Here is a 20,989-nt window from a genome sequence, read left to right on the forward strand (position 1 = left end):
TGTGTGTGTGTGTGTGTGTGTGTATACCAAACCCACTGTCATTGAGTCAAATCCAACTCATAGTGGTCCTATAGGACAGAGTAGAGTGACCCCTGTGGGTTTCCAAGGCTGGAAGGTTTTATGGGCACAGACACCCTCATCTTTCTCCTGAGGAGCACCTGGTGTGTCAGCAGCCCGACACTTAACTCACTGTGACACCAGAGGACCTTACACCTATGTATGATGAGGACAGGCAGGGTATTTATAGCCCTAGACAATGATAATCTCCTATGGTTACCCACGCATTTGAATGGGATATGACATAGCTAGATATATAACCAGGTATATAAAAATATAAGTGTGCATGTGTGGGTAGGTGAATATAAGCTTCTTTCTACTCCTGTAAAGAGTTACAACCCCTGAAACCCACGGGGCAGTTCTGCCCTGTCGCACAGGGTCGCTCTTTGTCGACATGGATTCAGTGTCATTGAGAACAGAATATAAACTTCACACAAAAACTCACTGCCCTCGAGTCCCCACCGACTGAGAGCAACCCTCTGGGACAGGGCAGAGCTGAGACCGTCACTCTGTTTTGTTTTCAACCCTAACCCTAACCTTGACCTTAACCCCATATCCTAAACCTAACCCGGTATCCTAATCCTAGACCTAACCTTAACCCTAACCCTAACCTGATATCCTAACCCTGAGTCTGTAACTCTTTTCAGAAGTGGAAAGCCCCCTCTTTCTCCTCCTCCGGAGCAGCTGATGATTTCGAACTTCTGACCTTGCAGCCCAACGCATAACCACTAGACCACCCAGGGCTCCCCAAGCTTCATTAGATAGAGATAAATCCCTACCACGGAGTCCATTCCAACTCCCAGCAACCGAGTTCAAGGTTTCTGGGACTATAAATCCTCTGTGGGGAGGGCACCACAGAGCATCCGTGTGGAGGGCTCTCACGTGCCTTCATGTGGTCCTGCAGCGCTGGGGGGGCGGTGGTGGTCGTGGGTGCCAAGGGTCCGAGGAGCGGGCGTGGGGCACACGCTGCGGAGCACCCTGTGTCCATCAGAGGGCGCCAGAGACAGGGAAACGGGAGAGCCCAGGTGGCACCCAGAATCCCTGCTCCAGGTAGAGCTGGGATGTCAGACAGATGTTGATGGAGCAAAGGCTGGGGGGGACTGACAGCAACGATGACTATGTATCCCCACTCGAGGGATACGAATAACAGATTCGTAGGTGAGCGGATACACTGGTGGTGTATGATACAGACACACACACACACATAATAACAAAGGTTCTCGGGGCAGGGTGGGGGGAGAGGGGATATAGGGGAGCTGATTGATATCAGAGAGTTCAAGAAGAAAGAGAATGCTTTGAAAATCATGGTGGCAGCAATTGTACAATTATGCCTGATCTAGCAGAAAGCAAACGTTTTGAGAATGATGATGGCAACAAATGTACAAATGTGCTTGACACAATGGATGTATGTATGGATTGTGATAAGAGTTGTATGAGCCCCCAATAAAATGATTAAAAAAGAACTCTGCTAAGAACTGAGTCCCACAAAGAGGGAAAAAGAAAAAAAGAGAGACAGCCATTTAACCTGATTCTAAACCCCTCTGTGGTACTAACTTGTGGTTGATCAGGGCCCTGGAGAGGGTGTGATTCCTGGGGGTCTGTCGTGCACACCACAGAAGAAGCCCATCCTCAGGAAGGTGGGGAAGTGGGAGTCCATTATTGGGGCTGCAGGCTCAGTCTGTCTTGTTATTCTCCATGGCCCTCTACTTTGCCAAAGTCGGCGTCCTTTCCTAGCCACCGGTCTTTCCTGATGACATGTCCAGATCAAGCGAGCCAAAGTCGCACCACCCTTGCTTCTAGGAGCATTCTGGTTGTATTTGCAGAGCCTCAAAGGACAGCCACTCACATGAGGTGGCTCGAAGGTCAAAAGCTGGCATGTTGCTCTTGTCAGCTCCAGCAGTTCCCGAACGTTCTGAATTCTTCTGAGACCTTCTCGAAGGACCTCGGGATCTGTTCACTCCCTTACAAATGACCGAGGACCCCAAACAACTTTATGCACGAGTTTGTTTCCGGGGTGTAGAGAAGAGCTTGTGTCGTTAATATTTATCATATTCAAACTCACTGTCATCGAGTCGATGGCGACTCATAGCGACCCTATAGCACAGGGAAAACTACCCCTGTGGATTTCCCAGACTAAAACTTTACAGGAGTAGAAGCCTCATCTTTCCCCCTGGGAGCAGCCGGTGGTTTTGAACTGCTGGACTTTTTCGGTTGGCAGTCCGATGTGTAACCACTACACCACTAAGGTTTCTTTGTGATATACCATTAGAGATGAAAACTGAACATTAAAAAATATATGTATTAAAATATCAAACGCATTGCCTGTTGACATAAATTAAGCATTTCATGCAAAATAAGTTACTTTTTAAAGAGTTAGGAAGATGGGTGGCATTGTTTCGCATTTTGCATCAAATCCCTTTAACTCTCTGATTCAGTGGAAGATACCTGGATTCTCATTTCTGCTTCTACTGTTGCTCTGTTGCCATATGGCGTTTTGGTCGATATGTGCCGAACAAGTCCGCCTGCGTCCAGATATGGGGTTAGAAAAGGGGACCTCGTGGACCCCCTGAAATGCCCAGATCACACTTGGAGGTCTGCTGCTCTCCTATGGTTGTGTTGTTATCATCAGATGAACAACTCCAGCAGAAACTGGTACTGTGTGTGCTCAACGGAGACAGAGCTAAGTTCTGTTTTGAAAAGGTTTCCTAGGAGACGGCATAAACCACACAACTCACTTGAACATTTTTATGACTTCGAAAAATTCTTCAGCTATGTCGTTGGTTGCCTGTTCCAACCAAAGGCATTTGGGGAATGAAAGCCGTCCAGTCCTCGGACCACAAGGGGGCGCCTTGCTTGACTTTCATAATGGGCATTCCTGTCTGTGGAGCTGGTTGCTGAAGTCAAGATGGGTTACCAGAGGAAAAGAGTTAACTGGGGAGGATTCAGTCCAGGGAAAGGGAAAGAAAAGATTGTTGTGAAAGAAACCCCGGTAGGGTTCTACAGGTTGGCCCCTTGGCTCTTTTCCTACCTAACGTGGCCTTCTCCTTTGCTTAGAGTTTTTAACGACGTGCTTAAAGTTCCCATCATGATTTCTACTAAAAGAATTCCCTCCTGATGCAAGGCATGGCACTAGAAACGTGGTGACATCAAAAAGGGGTGGCCGTTGAGAGAACGGCTCTGTCCTGACAGGCAGGAGGTCTGAGATTCCATCTTCCGTGTGGCACTTTCTCACCGTGACCCTGGGCAGGCTCACGCTCCCTCAGGTGAAGGATCCACCCCTCCCTACTATGAGGCCCTAAAGCCCCAAACCAGAGTCTCTGTGGAGGTCCTTGCTGGCGTGGAGATGCATACATCCATGAGTCAGTGGGAACTCAGTCGTGGTCACTGGTTGCGAGCAACAGAAACCTACCTTGGTTAACCTTGCCCACAGGATCCAGCCCAGTTTCCTTGCGAAAACTCATAAGGCCCAGCATGATCTGGCCCCTGCCTATATCTCCAGCCTCAAATTTCCTTCAAGCATTTCATGCTTCAATAGACCCTTCTCAAGAAGCCCTGGTGGCGTAATGGTTATGCATTGGGCTGCTAACCATAAAGTCAGAAGTTCAAAACCACCAGCTGCTCTGCGGGAGTAAAATGAGGCTTTCTACTCTCATAAAGAGTTCCCATCTTGACGGTGCAAAATATGACAAAATAATAATTTGTAAATTATCAAAGTTCATGAGGGAGGAGGGAGTGGGGAGGGAGGGGAAAAATGAGGAGCTGAAGCCAGGGACTTGGGTGGAGAGCAGATATTTGGAGAATGATGAGGGCAATGAAAGTACAAATGTGCTTTACACAATTGATGTGTGTATGGATTATGATAGAGTTGTATGAGGCCCTAATAAAATGATAAAAAAAGAGTTGCCATCTTGAAAGCCCACAAGGGGGGTGAGGGGGTTCGCCATGAGTGGCATGGACTTGATGGCATTGAGTTTGAGTCCACCCTTCTCACAGCACCTCCCCCCACCTCCCGCGCCACCTCTCACTCTCTCGGCGGTAAGTCACCTGTTTTCTACTGTCATTTAGGTCTTGACCAGGCCTCGCTTCCTCTGGGGAGTCTTCTCTGTGTCTGGATCACACACTCTACTACACATTCCCCTAGGGACTCGCGAAAGCCCCCTGAACGCCAACAAGTTTAAAGAGACTTGTGGACTCCACCCAGGAGCCCTTTCCCCTTCAGGGACCCTTCCCCTGCCTCCTACATCACCTCTCCTAGACAGCCAGGCCCGTGCCTCCCAAAGTTCTGTTTATTTTGAGGAAGAATTCATTTCCCTTTTCTAAAGTAACTCTTGAGCAGGCTGCGACAGTCAGATTGGGGTCTTGATGAGCGGCAAGTTGTGCAGTTCCCGGTTCTTCAGCTCTGTGAAGGGGCTTCGAGACGTTCATGGAGAGAAGGGATTGAAAAGCGACAGAAGACTGCGGACTAGGCAGACCGCCTACAACAGGCAGGAGAGACCGAATGAACTAGATCCGGATGATAATCCCGCAACCCTGAGCTGTAGAGCAAAGGATGGAGAGATGGACTAAACACCAGCTGCGAGCAGCTGGGAAAGGACAGCATACTTGGTCAACTAAAAGGACAGCAAAAAGAGAGGAAGACCCTTGAAATGGATTGCCACCGTGTTGACAGCAACGGGCTCAAACATAAGAACAGTGAGGAGGCTGGCCCATGACTCTGCAGTGTGTGGTTCTGGGGCACTGTGAGTTAGAACCCCTGACGGCACCAAACTAACCTCAGCAACCCCTCATGGACCAGCTCGCTGATGATTTTATCTTTATTTGCAACAAAATAGTTGAAAAATCTCCTCTCCAACCATTCTGTGCATTAAGGAGGTTCGTCTGCCAGTAACAACTGCTGCGGTGCTTGGACGACGTGCCGCGTAGAATGGAGGCATGGCCGTGATGGTGGAGGTTATGCGTCAGCTTGGCTGGCCCAGGAGTCTCAGTGGTTTGGCAATTATGTAATGGTGTGATTGGATGGTTCTATCATGATGTCCTCATCTTCTGATTTGTGAGTGGCTAGGACCATTCTCTTTATTGGATAACATTAATATATTTATTTTTTGCATAACCACCTGGTCTTTAGAAACTGTTGTTAGTGCCATGCAGTCAGCTCTGACCCATAGCGGCCCTGCGCACAATAGAATGAAACACTGCACCGCCGGAGCCAGCCTCACATTTGTTCCTCTGCGGTGTCAGCCCATCTCGTCGAGGGCCTTCCTCGGCCCTTTGCGCCATCGTTTCCTCACGTTCCCAAACATGACGTCCTTCTCCAGGGACTTGTCTCTCCTGACAACATGTCCAAAGTTTGTAAGACAATGTCTCGCCACCCTTGCCTCTGGAGTAGCACTCCGGCTTTCCTTCTTCCAACAGAGATCAGTTTCCTCTTTACCACTCCATGGTGTTCTCAGGGTTCTTCTCTAGCAGACCAATTCGAATGTATCCATTCCTCTGCGTCTTCCTTCTGCAATGCCGGGCTTTCACATGCCGATGAGGCAGTGGAGAATTCCATGGCTTGGGTCAGATGCACTTTTGTCCTCCAGGGAACATCCTTGCTCTTCAATACTCTAAGAAGGTCTTGTGTAGCAGATTTACCTAATGCAGTATGTCTTTTGATCTTTTGAGTGCCGCTTCCATGAGCCTTGGTTGTGGATCCAAGCAAAACAATCCTCGACACTTTCAACCTTTTCTCCATTGATCATGATGTAACCTATTGGTCTAGTTGTGAGGATTTTGGCCGTCCGTATATTGAGGGCTAATCCACACTGAAGGTTACAATCTTTGGTCTTCATCAGCAAGTGCTTCACTTCCTCCTCACTCTCAGCAAGCACGCTTGTGTCATCTGCATATCTCAGGTGGTTAATGAGCCTTCGGCCAATGCTGACGCCACATTCTTCTTCACATAATCCAGCTTCTCTGATGATTGTGCTCAGCGTGCAGATTGAACAGATATGGTGAGAGGCTGCCACCCTGATGCCACCCTCCTTGATTTTACACCTTGTAGTATGCTCTTGTTCAATTCACACAACTGCCTCTTGATCCATGTATAAGTTCCGAATTAGCACAATGAAGTATTTTGAAATTCCCATTCTTTTAAAGGTTATCCATCATTAATTACAGTCCACACAGTCAATGCCTTTGCACAGTCGATGAAACACAGGTAAACATTTTTTCTAGTGACCTCTGCTTTGAGCCAAGAGCCATCTGACATCAGCAGGGATATCCCTTGTTCCACATTCTCTTCTGAATCCAGCCTGGACTGGCCGGTCCCCGTCAATACACTTCCGCAATAGTTGTTGCATGATCTTTAGCAAAATTTTACTTGCATGTGATATCAATGATATTCTTTTAGAGTTTGAGCATTCTGTTGAGTCTCTTTTCTTTGAAATGGGGCACAAATAAGTATCGCTTCCAAGTCAGTTGGCTATCTTCCAAATTTCCTGGCACAGAGAAGTGAGTGCTTCTTCGGCGGGCTGAAGCATTTCAGGGTGTTCCATCCATTCCTGGAGCCTTGGTTTTGGCTCAATGGCTTCAGTGCAACTTGAACTTTTCCCTCCAGCATCTTGGGTTCTTCCTCGTATGCTACCTCCTGAAGTGGTAGACTGTTGACTCCAGGCTTGATTTTTTTTTTTCCTGAATGTTTTTCTTGAGCTCTTTCTGTTTTGGATATGCTGAATGCCTTCTTCCCTTTCAGTTTTCTAACTCTAGAGCAGTGGTTCTCAACCCTTTCATACAGTTCCTCATGTTGTGGTGACTCCCCAACCATAACATGATTTTCGTTGCTACTTCATCACTGTCATTTTGCTACTGTGATGAATCGGGTGACGCTTGGGAAAGGGTCGTTCAGTTCCCAAAGGCTGAGAACCGCTGCTCTAGATCCTTTGGAAGCCAGCCATATCCAAAAAGTGAGGAGTGGGAAACCAAACTCAATGGCATGGAGGAGATTACAACCACAGAGCCCCTCTAGGACCGGGTCGAACTGCCCCTGTGGGTTTCAGAGGTCATAAACCTTTCTGGGAGTAGAAACCCTCATCTTGTTCCTTCAGAGTGGCTGGTGGTTTCAAACTGCTGACCTTGTGGTTAGCAGCCTAACACATAGCTCACTACACTACCAGGGTTCTTCAATGAGGAGTAGGCATACTAAATAAACTTCAGTCCATGATTGGTTTACTAGGATTTTTGTTTCACTGAAGCCTTTAGATTCTTATACGCCAGTTTATCATTAATAAAGCAATTTGTGGTCAGTCCAGCACTGTCTTGAAGAACGCTTAAAATAACTACTGGCTTACCCCCAAAAGGAGCTCTAGTCTGACCTGTAGACTTCCTGAAACTCAAAACTGCAACCCAGTCTCACTGCCTTGGAGCAGATCCGGCTCGAGAGGACTCTGTAGGACTGAGTCGAACCGCCCCTCTGGGTTTCTGAGACTAAGCCTTTACAGGAGCCCAAAGCCTCATCTCTCTCCAGAAGAGTGGCTGGTGCATTTGAACTACTGACCTTGCAGCTAGCCACCTAACAACCCACACAGGTAATTCTTTTAAAAGAGCACGATGTCTAAGGCAAAACAGCTCTTACTCATTAATTCAGACCATTGTGTAAATGAACAAAAAAAAAACAACCCAATTTTCTTGAGACTCAAGGTTCCACAATTATCTCAGGGTGGTAGCTGGGGGGAGTCACCCCAACCTCTGTGGAGCCCAGGGCTTCGGATTCCATGAGGCTCGCAACTCAGATCAAAAAACCCTCTGAAATAGATACGATTATTGTCTCCATTTGACAGATCACAAAAGTGAGCCTCAATGAGTTTAAGGAAGATGCCCAAGGTCATATTTAATAAGGGCTGTAGCCCTTTGTCAGACTCTAGAGTGGAGTAGTCATTCACAATAACTCACAATAATGGTTTTTCTTTTTCTTTCTTTTTAAAAATCATTTTACTGGGGGCTTTCCCAGCTCTTATAACAATTCCAGACGTCAATTGTATTAATTACATTTGTGCATATGTTGCCACCAACGTTCTCAATGCATTTTCTTTCTACTTGAGCCCTTGATATCAGCTCATCGTTTTTCCCTCCCTCCCCCACCTTCCCAACCTCATGAACCCTTAATAAATTATAAATTGTTGTTATTTCCATATCTTGCACCATCCGCTGTCTCCCTTCACCCACATTTCTGCTGTTCGTCCCCCTCGGGGTGTTATCCATGATCACTGCATGTAGCCTGTGTGTCACATTGGCCTTGACCCTAGCATGCAGAAAAAGAGGCCTCAATGCGTGTTGCAGGAATGCACCGTCTCAAAGAAGCCACCGGCTCCTCCACAAACGGCTATGAACTCACTGCCATCAAGTTGATTCTGACTCATAGGCTGACCCTACAGGACAGGGCAGAACTGCCCCTGTGGGTTTCCAAGACGGTAACTCTTGATGAGAGTAGAGAGCCTCGTCTTTCTCTTGTGGAGCGGCCGGTGGTTTCAAACTGCTCACGTTGCCATTAGCAGCCCGATGCATAACCACTATGCCACCAGGGCACCTCCACTCCACGGTGGAGCACCTAAGTATAGAAAGCAAACACTCATAAACTTGAAGGGAGAGAGAGCGCTTCAGTGCAGCACTTTCAATATTGGACAGAGATCAACAAGGAAACAGGACCCGCAGGTGGCCGGGACAGCCTCCTGCTCTTCATCGGCAGGGCACCACCTGTGAGGTTCCACTGGGACAGAGCAGGGCTTTGCCCTGGCACCGCTCGGGCTTTCATTCCAGGTTCCTTTGGGCACTTATTACTGAGGATCATTACTTGCATGGCATCGTGCGAGGCCCTGAATGGTGACCGCAGTGATTCAGAGAGAAAGCAGATGAGTGTAAGCCTTAGCCTTTGCTCTAAAATGGACCAAAAAATGTGTGTACACCCTGCGCTTAACACTGGGCACTCAGGGGAGAAAGACCGTGTTCACTTTTTAAAAATTCATTGAACACGCGCACACTGTTTCCATGGATCCTTGGTCTAAACAGGAAAATCTAGAACCGAAAGGGTTCTAAAGGAAAACCAAGAATTACTTGGTGACCTTAAAGTAGGCACAGGTTTCTTAAGCAGAATACAGAACTACCTAGCCATAAAGGAAAGAATTCAGCCTCCTTAAAAGGAAAAGCACCCCCCCCCAAAAAAAAAAGAAAAAAAGGAAAAGCCCCTGCTCTTCGAACAGCCCTTCAGAAAATGCCAGGGGACAGTCTCAATACACACATCTGTCAACGGAATTGGGTCCCATGAGCATGCTGGGAACGCAGCATCTTGAATGTCCTGTCTTAGCCATGGATGACCTCATGTCGTCATTTCCCATTATGGAGGGCGGGGGCTTAGCTCTTTTAAAGCCCCCGGTGCTCACCACAAGGAGCTCTAGGGTTCGCATGTTGGGCTCACTGTAGAGTCAGCAGTTTGAACCACCAGCTGCTCTACAGGACAAAGATGGGGTCCTCTGCTCCCTGTAAAGAGTTTCCGTCTTGGAAACTGTGGGGGCAGTTCTACCCTGTCATACAGGGTTGCTATAAGTGGACCTCAACTTGATGGCAGCGTGTTTGGTCTTGGCCTAGAGTTCACTCCATGCGCATGCCCTCCTGTTCTCCCGTCTTCCCGGCAAAGGGCAGAATTTAGGGAAATCAAAATGGAGTGTTTTCTGATATCACGGTCGTTAGGTGGCGTCAAATCAGTTCCACGTCATAGAGACCCCATGTTCCGCAGAAGGAAACGCCGCTCAGCCCTGGCCACCCTCCCTCGGTTGTTCTTATGTTTGAGCTCAGTGTTGTAGCCACCGTGTCCACCCACCTCTTCTACTTTCCCAAGCCGCCCTTCTACTTTCCCAAGCGCGCTGTCCTCTCCTGAGAACGTGTGCAAAGTAAATGAGTTGAAGTGTCAGCAGCCTCGCCTCTAGGGAGCACTCCGACTGTACTTCGTCCAAGACAGTTGTGCTTGCTCTTTTGGCAGTCCGTGGTACTTTCAATATTCTTCACTAACACCGTAATTCAAACCCATCAATTCTTCAGTTTTCCTGATTCAATGTCTCACTTTTAGATGCATGTGAGGCAATGGATAATACCACGGCTTGGGTCAGGCACACCTTAGTCCTCAAAGTAACATCCTTCCTTTTCAATAAAGACATCTTATACAACAGATTTACCCAATGCAATGTGTCATTTGATCGCCTTACGTGCATTGATTGTGGATCGAAGTAAGATGAAATCCTTCACAATGTCAATCTTTTCTCCACATATTATGACTGTGCAAATACTATTCTTAAATGAACCATTTAGCAAACTGTAATTACTTTGACTTTTCTGCATAACCTCTAGATTTTCCCAGAATTAATCTTGTCTTTTTTTGTTTTCTTTTCTTTTTCACTTGCTTGATTTTCTATGCACTTATTCCAAATCCAGCGGAAAATTCTTCTCATATTATGGAAGACTCCAGCAATAAAAAGATTGTATGATTAATATATACAACAATTTGGGTGAATCTACAGAGAATGATGTTGAGCAAAAACACACTCAGTTTCCAAAGTTGACATACTGTGTATGATCCTGTTTCTGTAACATTCTTGAAATAACCCATTCATAGAAATGGAGAACAGATTAGTGGTTGTCAGGGGTAAAGAGATAAAAGAGCAACATGAGAGATCTCTGGGAGGAAGGAGCTCTCCTGTGTGTTGCCTCTACCAAAGTCAGTATTCTCATTGTGATATTGTACTACAGCTCTGCCCAGGAGACACGGATTCTCGCCCATACTTGATTGAAATCATTCACAAGATGAAACTTTGGACTTAGGGTTCATGATGGAATAGGGTAAGACTTCTGAGAATGATGTGAGGGTGAATGTACTATGCAGGTTGGAAAAACCTGAATTTTGGGAGCCAAAGGGATGTCATAGATTGAAATAGGTTCACCCTAAATGTATATTGCAACACTGACCCCCGGGCCTCCAAATAGGACCCTATTTGGAAATGGGGATTTTACTATGTTATTTCAGTGTTCTTCCCACCTGCATAATACCATCACCCTATCACGTCATCCTCGGAAGCCTTACTTAGCCCAATCCAGCAAAATGCTGTCTTGTGAATGATTTTTATTGGCTGTATGAGGCTGGGTTCTTTAGAGAAGCAAAGTGATACGGGCGCGTGTGTGTAAAGAAAGGCATTTATATCAAGAAAATGGCTCATTCAGTTATAAAAGCAGGTAAATCCAGTCTGGTTCATGCCTGTGAGTCTGATGGGAAGCTGGAAGCTTCTCCTGACTGTGTAGCTACTGAGACTGACAATCAAGAAGCAGGAAGATGAAGCAGGATGTAGAGTTGAATCAATCCAAGATCAGCAAGCTTCTAACGGCTCCTGGGAATGGTAAGCAATATGGTAGGGTACTGGTTCAGGTCTAAAGGATTGGAGGCTGATGAAACAGATGCAGGATCTAGACCCAGCAGAAGTAAACTAGCTTCCAGACAGCATCAACCTATATAGGAGAAGGCCCCCTCCCTGCCTCTCCTCCTACCTCCCCTCCCCACCCCAATGAAACTGCCTTCCAATTGTATCAGGACTGTAACCTGATTAAGGGGGTAGCACTCCACCCTAATCGTTCCACAACTGCTCACAGCAGATCCCATCATAGAGTTGATTACATTATGTTAGATCGCATACTGGGAATCCAGGCCCAACCAAGCTGACACAAAACCTAACTACCACAGGGATCCTACATAGGATTTCGGGGCTATAAATCTTTACAGGAACGATAGCCTCATCTTTCTCCTTGGAGGGTTTGAACCATAGATCTTAGTTAGCAGTCAATGTGGACCTTGACTGTTAACTGCAGACCCTTGGCTAAGACCGTGATTTAGACTTTTAGCCTCCAGACTCGTGAGAAAACAAATTTCTGTTTTACGTCTGCCGTTTGTGTTAGAGCAGCACTGGGTAATGAAAACACCTTCCTGAGACACAGGCAGATGGATGGATTCCCTAGCTAGAGAAAGAAAAAAAAAATCCTTCATTGATGGATTAGTTAACAATGCTCATATAGGACTGCTTTTAAGAATGAATTTAATAGCAATTAGCTTTTCCGGTTGATGATGAATATTTCCACTGGGGGGTGGGGAGCAGGAGTTAGTTAAGCACTTCCTGCTGAGTCTAACTTGGCTTATACACCATATCCTATCCAGAGGAAGTAGAATGAATTCCATTCCCCAAATTTGCAACTGAAAAAAGTTTAGCTCCCGGGAGTTTCAGAGGAAATGCACCCTGCTGCCTGTGATTTTTCTCTTCATGAATTGCATTTAGATTTAGGACAGGACACAACCAGGCAAGTGTGAAGAATGAAACTTGGGAGGAATGTAATGAGCTCTTTCTTCCAGCACCGGCCAGCAACCCCACCCAACAATGATCACAATATGTCGAAGCCATGCCTGGCTGTGCCCTTGTGATGCTCTGAATCTTCATCTCCTGTGGAACCTGTCAAAAGCACTGAGGGGTCTCTGTTCTCAGTAACCTGTAATCTGGCCGTGAGCCCGAGACAGTTTGCTTGAGCTGGGCAGGAAGAGAAGATAAGTGGAAATCGTTTGAGATCCTCTAAGGCAGGCCTCAGAACAATGAGAACAACTATGGTCACCATTCAAAAACACTCACTGCCATGCAGTCAGTTCCGACTCACAGGCACTCAAAGGACAGCTGGGAAGACACAGCGCGATCGTGAAACATACAAAGACCTGGAGGCAAAGCGCCAACAAGGACCCATCGAGTACACACGCCCTCCATAAAGTGCTGCAGGACCAGGACATCATTTTGAGGACTAAGGTGCACCGGCCTCACATGATGTGCAAGTTGGAATAAGGAAGACCCAGGGGGGTTGGTACCTTTGAACGGCAGTGTTGGAGAATACTGGAAGTACCGTGGAGGGGTAGAGAGCACTCACTGGAACTGCTGGTGATTACACAACTCATTTTAAAAGCGATTTAACCATGGGGGTCGGGGTGGTCGTGGTGGTAGAGAAAATGTTCTAAAATTGATTGTGGTAATAATGATGGTACAACTCTTCTTGATACGACTGAACTATTGAATTGTGTGATATGTGGAATAGGTGCCAATAAAACTGTTGGGGGAGGTTGGGGAGGGAGTACCATGGATTGCCAGAAAATCCAAGTTATATGTTGGAAGTACAGCCAGAACGCTTCTCAGACAGCTGTGATAACCCTTTTGATGCAGATTGAACCGAGACGCCATTGGCCGCAGTGTCTCAGTGCCACTTAGGCCAGGCCAGGTTTCATTTTGTCCCTACTTCCAGGTGACTGCACAGCTTTACGGCCAGGCTCCATTCCTGCCAAGGTTCCAATGGGTGAACCAAAAGCATTGGGTTACACAATGTGACTGGTTATACAATTAAAAAGAGATTTAACATATGCATTATTTTGAGTAAAACTACTCAAATATTGGCATCATTTTGACAGATTGAGGCTCTGACTTTACCTTATTTTTATACTTCATGGCAGTAGGTTTGCTTTTTTGCACTAGTAAAGTGTTACACTTTCAAGGATGTTGGAAGACAAGAAACGCTTGAATCGGAGAAGCAAGACTTTACCCAGAGCCGAGCAAGCAAATTCCGCACTGGCCATGTCTTCTGTCCCGGCCCGGTGTCGACCCGCTGAAAGCCCCAGATTACAATAGATTTCTGCTGTAACTGAAAAACAGTGGCCGAGAGAAGTTGAGCTGCTGTTTAATAGCAAGCAATGAGCCTGCTGGCTTTTTGGCCAAAGACCCAAAGAAACATGACTTCATCTCTCAGGGCTGTTCCTGGCAAACTCTGCTTTGAGAAATGCCCGAGGGTAAGCACTCAAGGCTGAATTCTTGACGTGCATTGCAAATATGTGTAGGGCAGTTTGCCCATGTTTCTGAAAGTTACAAACACCTCTGATCTAGCCCATTCCACCGCGAGGAATCCATCCGGCCTATTTACTTGCTGATGCACAATATGATGTTTGTAGGAGATTATTTATTCTGACTTTTCTTCTAAACATCAGAAACAAGTGAGATATTCATCATGGGACCGAAAGGATGATGAGACAGCTTCACAATGGAATATTATACAGTTGTAATAAAGGAGGAAGAATTTCTTGATGTGATGACCACACAGATAGTCAAGGTACATCACATGAAGAAAATATACAAACAAGGAGAGTCTTCCATTTGTGTAAAAGGGAAAAAGAATATATATATATGTATGTATGTATGTATGTATGTAGGTCCTGTTTTTACACAACTGTGTGTTACAGGTTGGTTTGTTGCAACTGTATGTCCCCTTGTGAATTCGTCATTCACAACCCTGGGGACACGTGACTCCCGGAGGAGCTGGAAGGTGTTCTCAGGTGCTGATAAAAATAATGAACTTCTGCAAAGCCCAATGAAACATGACATCGACGACAGAGGACTTGGATTCAAAATTTTAATAATAAATTGTGCTGATAAGCTTTTCAAAGGCAATGATATATCAATAAATAATAGTTAACCGGAGTTCCTGAGAAAGAACCCACCACATGAAAATACATCAGAGTGTCGCAAAGAACAAGACGGCATTACCATGACAGAGCGAAAATACTGACAGCCACAATACAAGCACGGCAGACTTCAGAAGATGCCATTCATACAAATGTAAACAAGTACACAGGAATTCTTTCTTTCTTTGTTTAGACATGGATAAATTTATAAATGTTGTTGCCTAGATAGATACTAATAATGGATACACGATGAAAAAAAATTCAATGAAAAATATGTGGTATAATATAATGAGAAACATGACGCATCAATTTTTTTAAAGCAAGAAAGAATTAATTTTTTTTACTCAAATAAGAAATCGTTTTAAATAGGATTCATACTAATTGGAAATAAGAAATAGTTTGTGTGGTTGTCTATGCATTTTATATATATATATCTGTGTTTATATATATATATCTGTGTTTTATATATATATATCTGTGTGTGTGTATATATATATATATATATATATACACACACACACATACACACCTATTTTTCTAAGAAAATACCTATGGCTTCATCATTTTCATATTCCAATGTCTCCTTGAATAATCCTCGATTTTTAAAATCAAGCCTGGAAAAATATCTTGAAAAATAAAAGATAATACAAAAATTAAGATCTGACACTTCATAGCACATCCCAAAGAGGAAAATGGGAAAGAAAACTGAAAGGAGCCTAAAAGGACTCATCTACCTGTGGTAACACTTCTGTTGCTTAAGACGAGAGGCCCTAGGGCAGAGCCCTCGGGCTCCGGCTACCCTTTAACCCTTTCAGGGCAGGCAACCTGCCGGCGGAATGAGGAGACACTATCTGCATCGCTATGGAACCCAGTGACCCAGCTATCCCGAGACGATTCTGAATGGAGAAATGGCCAGTTTCATCACGAACTTAAACAGGGTCTGGGCATCGCTAAATGAATCCCTTTTGATGTCTCTGATTTCAGGATGGGATAGATGCTTCAGTTCACTCCCCAAAGAACCACTTACACTCCCAGAGATGTGTGCGTGCGCACACTTAAAACACACACACACACACCCAAAAAAATCACTTCTTAGTTACATGCGTGCATTTTTTGTAGCAAAATATATATATATATATATATATGGGCTATCATCACAGCAAGGGATTCACCCACACAAGACATCAGTAACACACTACCACACCTCATCCAAAGATAACTCAGTAAAAATGTCTTCACAGGACCTGCTGTGAATGGCAAGATACGGTATTTTTATAACAGAAAAACCCTGCTCAGGCGGCATCCTCCATGCACCAGGCATCCGACAAAATCACCTTGCTCACACTTCCTACGGGACTAGAATATGCACACAAAAAACAAACAACCAAACCAAACAAAAAACCTAAACAACAACAACAACAACAACCAAAAAGCAGCCTTTAACACTATATCACAATTTTGAAATGTGGGAGAAGAAGAAAAAAAAAGAAAGAAAAGCGAAAACCATGGTTCGGTTCTCAGTAACATCGGAGCAGTGTCATTTTTGTTTTGCTTTGTTGTTGTTTTAAAATTATTGCACAAGAGATTTTCTTATCACATGTTCTTCTTCAGTTTTCCGTCTTTTCCTAAAGGTGAGTTAAGTGCCACGGGTCACACGCACATGTCGAAACTAACAGCAGCATGATTTGTCAAAGTTAGTCCCTATAATTTTGTCAGAAACCGAAAGTGGATATAAGCAAAATAAGTGCTCTTTTACACTCTATTAAAAAAATTTTTGTTGTTGTTGCTGTCTTTAAATCTTGTTTGAATGTGGTGAAGGTCCTTGGACGCCAATCGGAAGTTGGGCTATCGTGAAGTTCCGCTAGATGGCGGTTGGACGGTTGGGTTTGGTTGTTTCTTCGCTATGGAAGACCAGGATTCACGTGTCATGTCAGTGGGCTGACTCACAACCTTCCCCGAGGCATGTCCCGGGTCGAGGCTCCTGGGGACTGCGGAGTGCCTACACATACACAGGCTGGCAGCCCTCTGCCTGGTCTCTGACCCCATTGACACTCTCAGACTGTGCGGCTTCTGCTTCTGAAGGTTTAGGGCATCGGAAGGGGTAGCCATTGTCATCAAAGAACCTTCGGAAGGTGAATTCGTAGAAGGCGTGTTCAGGGTGTTTGTTGTTGGTGGAGGTGGGCGTGTCCCACGCCTGGGTGCTGTCTCCACTGGCCTCGTCCCATGGGCTCTCCTCATCCACTGGGTCGAAGTTGGAGGTGTCCATGGGATGGCTGATTTTGGGCACATAAGGTGCGGGCTGCTTGCGGATGTCGCTGGCGAAGTCAATGGCACTGAAGAATGGGTGGGCCTTAAGCTCGTTGGCCCCGGCCCTGCCCAGGCGGCTGTCAGCAGCACAGCACAGCCTGGTGATGAGGTCCTGGGCCTCGGTGCTCAGCTTGACCTGGGTGGGGATATGGAGTGTGCTCTCCCAGTTTATCACCTGGAGGGACAGAGAACAATACCTCAGTGGCCTGCATGGTTCTGAGCTGCTAAGGGGTGACAGGGTTATGATAGATAATTTAAGTTTCCTAATGGAAGGATAAACTAGATTTAGAAGCAGCAGTTGTTAGATTTGGGGCAGCTATAGTAAAGACACCCTATCCACCTGGACCAACAGAGGAAGGAGGAGCCAGGAAATATGTGGCTAATTGCCTCCTTTGCCATGAGACCAAAACAACTGGATGGTGCCCAGCTACCATTACTAGACCTTTTGATCAGCGATGCCATTGAAGAATCCTGATCAAAAGGGGGACGTGCAGGGCAGAATTTCACATTCTGAGAGACTCTAGACTTTCTGGAGCCCTGGCAGGTAGATAAACTCTTGAAACCACTGCTCTGTGAAAAAAATATCTTTGAATCTTAATGCAACAATATCCCTGAAATCATCTTAAAACCCAAAAAGTTTTTAAGAATGATGATGGCAAGAAATGCACAAATGTGCTTGACACAATGGATGTATGTATGGGTTGTGATGAGAATTGTACGAGCCCCCAATAAAATGATTTAAAAGAAAAACAAACCCAACGAACTTGGCTTGAGTAGTTAAAGATGTCTGCCTTCAGTATGATGCTCTTTTAAGAACTATCTATGTGGAATCAAATGGTCAATAGCAACTTGAAAGATTAGACAGGACAGGAGCTGTATGAGGCCGAGAATTCCCTTTGGTTAGGGAGGAACAATTTGGGAAGGAGAGTGGGGATGGTTGCACAGCTCAAAGAACAGAATCAAAGCCACTTGCAGGGTCACATAAAACCTGTCAAATTGGCATATGTTTTGCTGCATGTAGCCCTGACAATGACATCCAAGTAAATAAAATTGAGAGAGAGAGAGAGAAAAGCACTAGCACTGGCAGGTGGTTCTCAGGATGATAAAGCCAAATACAGACAGCCAAAAAGAAAAAAAGTAGAAACCTTCATTAATCAAAAATAACCAGATGTAAAACTACTGTTTCTTGACATATCGTCCCTTTAGGGTCATATGTACACTCCTGAAGACAGTGTCTCCACCTTCATGGCCCTCCCTCTACGAATCCTGCACTCTGTGATTTACGCCACTTGAATACGGTGGTTGGGGTGCCCTCAAAGGACTCAAATCACGTTTGTTTTCAATGTTCTTTGAGTTTGGGAAACAAAAGGAAGTCTGAAGGGACAAGATCAGGGACAAGGTCGGAGTGCATGCGGTCAGGCTTCCCAGGAGCACTCTCAGGACACCCCTGCTAGCCTGGAAGAAAGGGGAGGTACATTGTCACGATGGAAGAGAACAATTCTCTCAGTGCAACTTTCCTGCCTTTTTGTCTTGAACGCAGTTTTCAATTTGCCTAAACCATCTTCCTCCCCAGGCCCTGTGATTGTCCTGTTTCCTTTGAGAAAAGAACTTATCAAGAGGATGCCTTTGGAACCCCAAGAGACAGGTAGCACAACTGTCTAAGCTGACTTAGAAGACAGGTCTAAACACACTTCGTCGGGGGCAGACCTGTGCGGGTGTGAATTGGAGCCTGGGTAGCACTGCTTCTCTCATCGATATTTAACACAAACCCGGTCTAACACTCAAACATCTTCATGAATCAAAAGGAAGTAAAGTTCAATTTTAAACACACACACACACACACACACAATTTTAAACACAATGAATGATAACCACAAACTCCCAAACACCAACAACTGTCACCAGGTCGATTCTAACTCCTTGTGACCCCACAGGACGGAGTAGCACTGCCCCTGTGGGCTTCTGAGACGCTAACGCTTTATTACGGGAGTGTGAAAGCCTCGTCTTTCTCCCCAGGAGCAGCTGGTGGTTTCGAACTTCTGACCCTGCAGTTAGCAGTAGCAACAACACAGAGCCCACCACACCTTCAGGGCTTCATCAATTTGAATAGTTTCAAATCCCATCATATACAACCGACAGATTAAGAGGGCAGGCATTCACCAAGGAAGGAACTCCTCGGAAAATCACTGTGCCTTTTTGGCCACCAGACTGGTCAACACTTCCCTCTTAGTTACCTTCAGTTGGGTTTCTGTGGGGGTTGGTGCCAAAAAGGGAGGCTGTCCCACGAGCATTTCGAAGAGAATCACCCCAACACTCCACCAGTCACACAGCTGAGTGTATCCTGCAAGAGAAGGTTCGCTCTATTACTCCCTCGTCATCCTCAGGGTCAAACTGTGTGAGGACAGAAGGCGGGTTTGCTGGGAAAGCAGACATGCTTGCTGGTGGGAGCCAAGCGGCACGGAAATGGCCTCACTGGGTGTGCAGACTGGAGGCCAGAGAACCCGGCTGTGAGCTCTGTTCCCAGAGGTGGGCCTGTGGGCACTTTTTCCTGACCTGATTTTATTAAGTCATTTGCTGTGGCGAGCTGGATGCAGCCCTTCGTGAAGGCCCCTGCATGGGCCCGCAGTCAGTTTAGGAAAAAGAGGGGGACAGTGGAGTGGAGGGTGGGAGGGCACTTTGGGGAAAAGAACGCTTGGACAGACAGACGCTTTTCAACCTTGGACAGGCTCCTGGTGCAAGGCTCTTCCTTGGAGAGCTCTCCCAGCTGCATGCAGCTGGGCCCCAGGCTCTGGCCTTGTGGCAGGGCCGATGCCCCGGGATCGCAGGACAGGATCACTCATCTCTGCTTCTCTCCCATGTCTGTTTGACCAGGCGCCACCCTACCAGTTGCCTTGCACAGACACTGTGCCAGGCTAGCTCCCTCAGAGCCCTCCCTTACCCCTTTACCCCATCTGGTCTCGGCCCAGCCTAGCAGAGGCAGGCGGGGTCCGCAGAGACTCTTTGCTACGGAAATAACTGGGTGCTGAGGCTCCCACGGTCCAACCACAGTATCTAAAATCCAGGAGGTGGGATGCTGGAGCCAGGGCGAGCCCCAGAGGCCAGCTGGCTCCACGGGTCTGAGTTCAGAGCCGCAGCACGCACCTTTGCGAAGGAGCACCTCGGGGGCGATGTAATTCGGGGTCCCCACCAGGGAGTGTGCCAGGCACCGCTGGTGCTGCTTCCGCGCCCTCTGCTCCAGGGTCTTCAGCCGGTCTCCGCAGCGACAGTTGGACACGTCATCCCAGAGGTCGCCGGGCTCCATGCTGTCGTGTCGGACGTGGGTCCCTTGCACCCGGGAATCAGGGCCAGGGGGGAGGAGAGGAGAGCGGACAGGAAGCTGTCAGTGTGGAGCAGTGCAGCCCACCCACAGCCCAAGGTCGGACGCCCAAGGCAGAGAGAACACCTCCCCGGACAGTCAACACTGCACTGGGTGGCCCAAAAGCAAGCCTCGGGGTGCTGAGCTGGTAACCCAAAGGGCTGTGCTTCCTGCAGGGACGCCATTCGCCCCCCGCTGCCAGGCCAGTGCAGAGATCCTGGCGGCTGTTTAGCCCCCGGTTTGAGAACAGCATGGGGGCGGGGCTTGGGCAGATGACATAGGCACGACTTAGGAGGAGGTTTAAAAAAATAGGCACAAGGCTCACGGAGATGTCACCAAATGGGAATAAAGAGTGTGAGGATTTCTTTGAGCCCCGAAGAATGGCATCTGAGCGGCTATTTGCAGAATCTGAGCCACACAGGCAACAACGACCAGCTGTTTGGGATGGCCCCAGACAGCAGAGCCATGGGAAATGGTTGAAAACAGACACACAGAGAGCTGAGGGCTCCAGGGCAGAGAGGGAAAGTGAGGAACCTGGGAATCTACCTCAAGGGCAGGTGGAGGAACTTTATTTTACTTTTTTGGGGGGTGGGGGGGTCTTTTCAACAGGACAGAGTGGTTCCCCAAGTGAGCCCTGTGACCCACCCCACAGCCTCTTGTCTTACAAAGATTATGAAAAACAGACTCACTGCCACTGATTTGATTCTGACTCACAGGGACCC

The 20,989-nt window shown here is 46.7% G+C and overlaps 1 protein-coding gene across 4 annotated transcripts in view; it reads right to left on the reverse strand.

Moving 5' to 3' along the window:
* Positions 1-14,539: 14,539 nt before the first annotated feature.
* The window catches only part of LATS2 (large tumor suppressor kinase 2), a 61,872-nt gene continuing 55,422 nt past the window's right edge, over positions 14,540-20,989 (reverse strand). For all 4 annotated transcript variants that reach the window (XM_045294043.1, XM_045294042.1, XM_004714827.2 and 1 more), the window contains 3 exons: positions 20,054-20,236; positions 19,147-19,253; positions 14,540-17,087 (listed from right to left, as the gene is read on the reverse strand). In XM_045294043.1, the coding sequence (XP_045149978.1) occupies positions 16,605-17,087; positions 19,147-19,253; positions 20,054-20,236 (773 nt within the window). In that variant the 3' untranslated portion in view covers positions 14,540-16,604. The remainder of the gene's footprint in view (positions 17,088-19,146; positions 19,254-20,053; positions 20,237-20,989) is intronic.

The sequence above is a fragment of the Echinops telfairi genome, unplaced genomic scaffold, assembly GCF_000313985.2.
Source record: "Echinops telfairi isolate 266 unplaced genomic scaffold, ASM31398v2 ScPeMD7_2565;HRSCAF=3150, whole genome shotgun sequence".
Taxonomy (NCBI): Eukaryota; Metazoa; Chordata; class Mammalia; order Afrosoricida; family Tenrecidae; genus Echinops; species Echinops telfairi.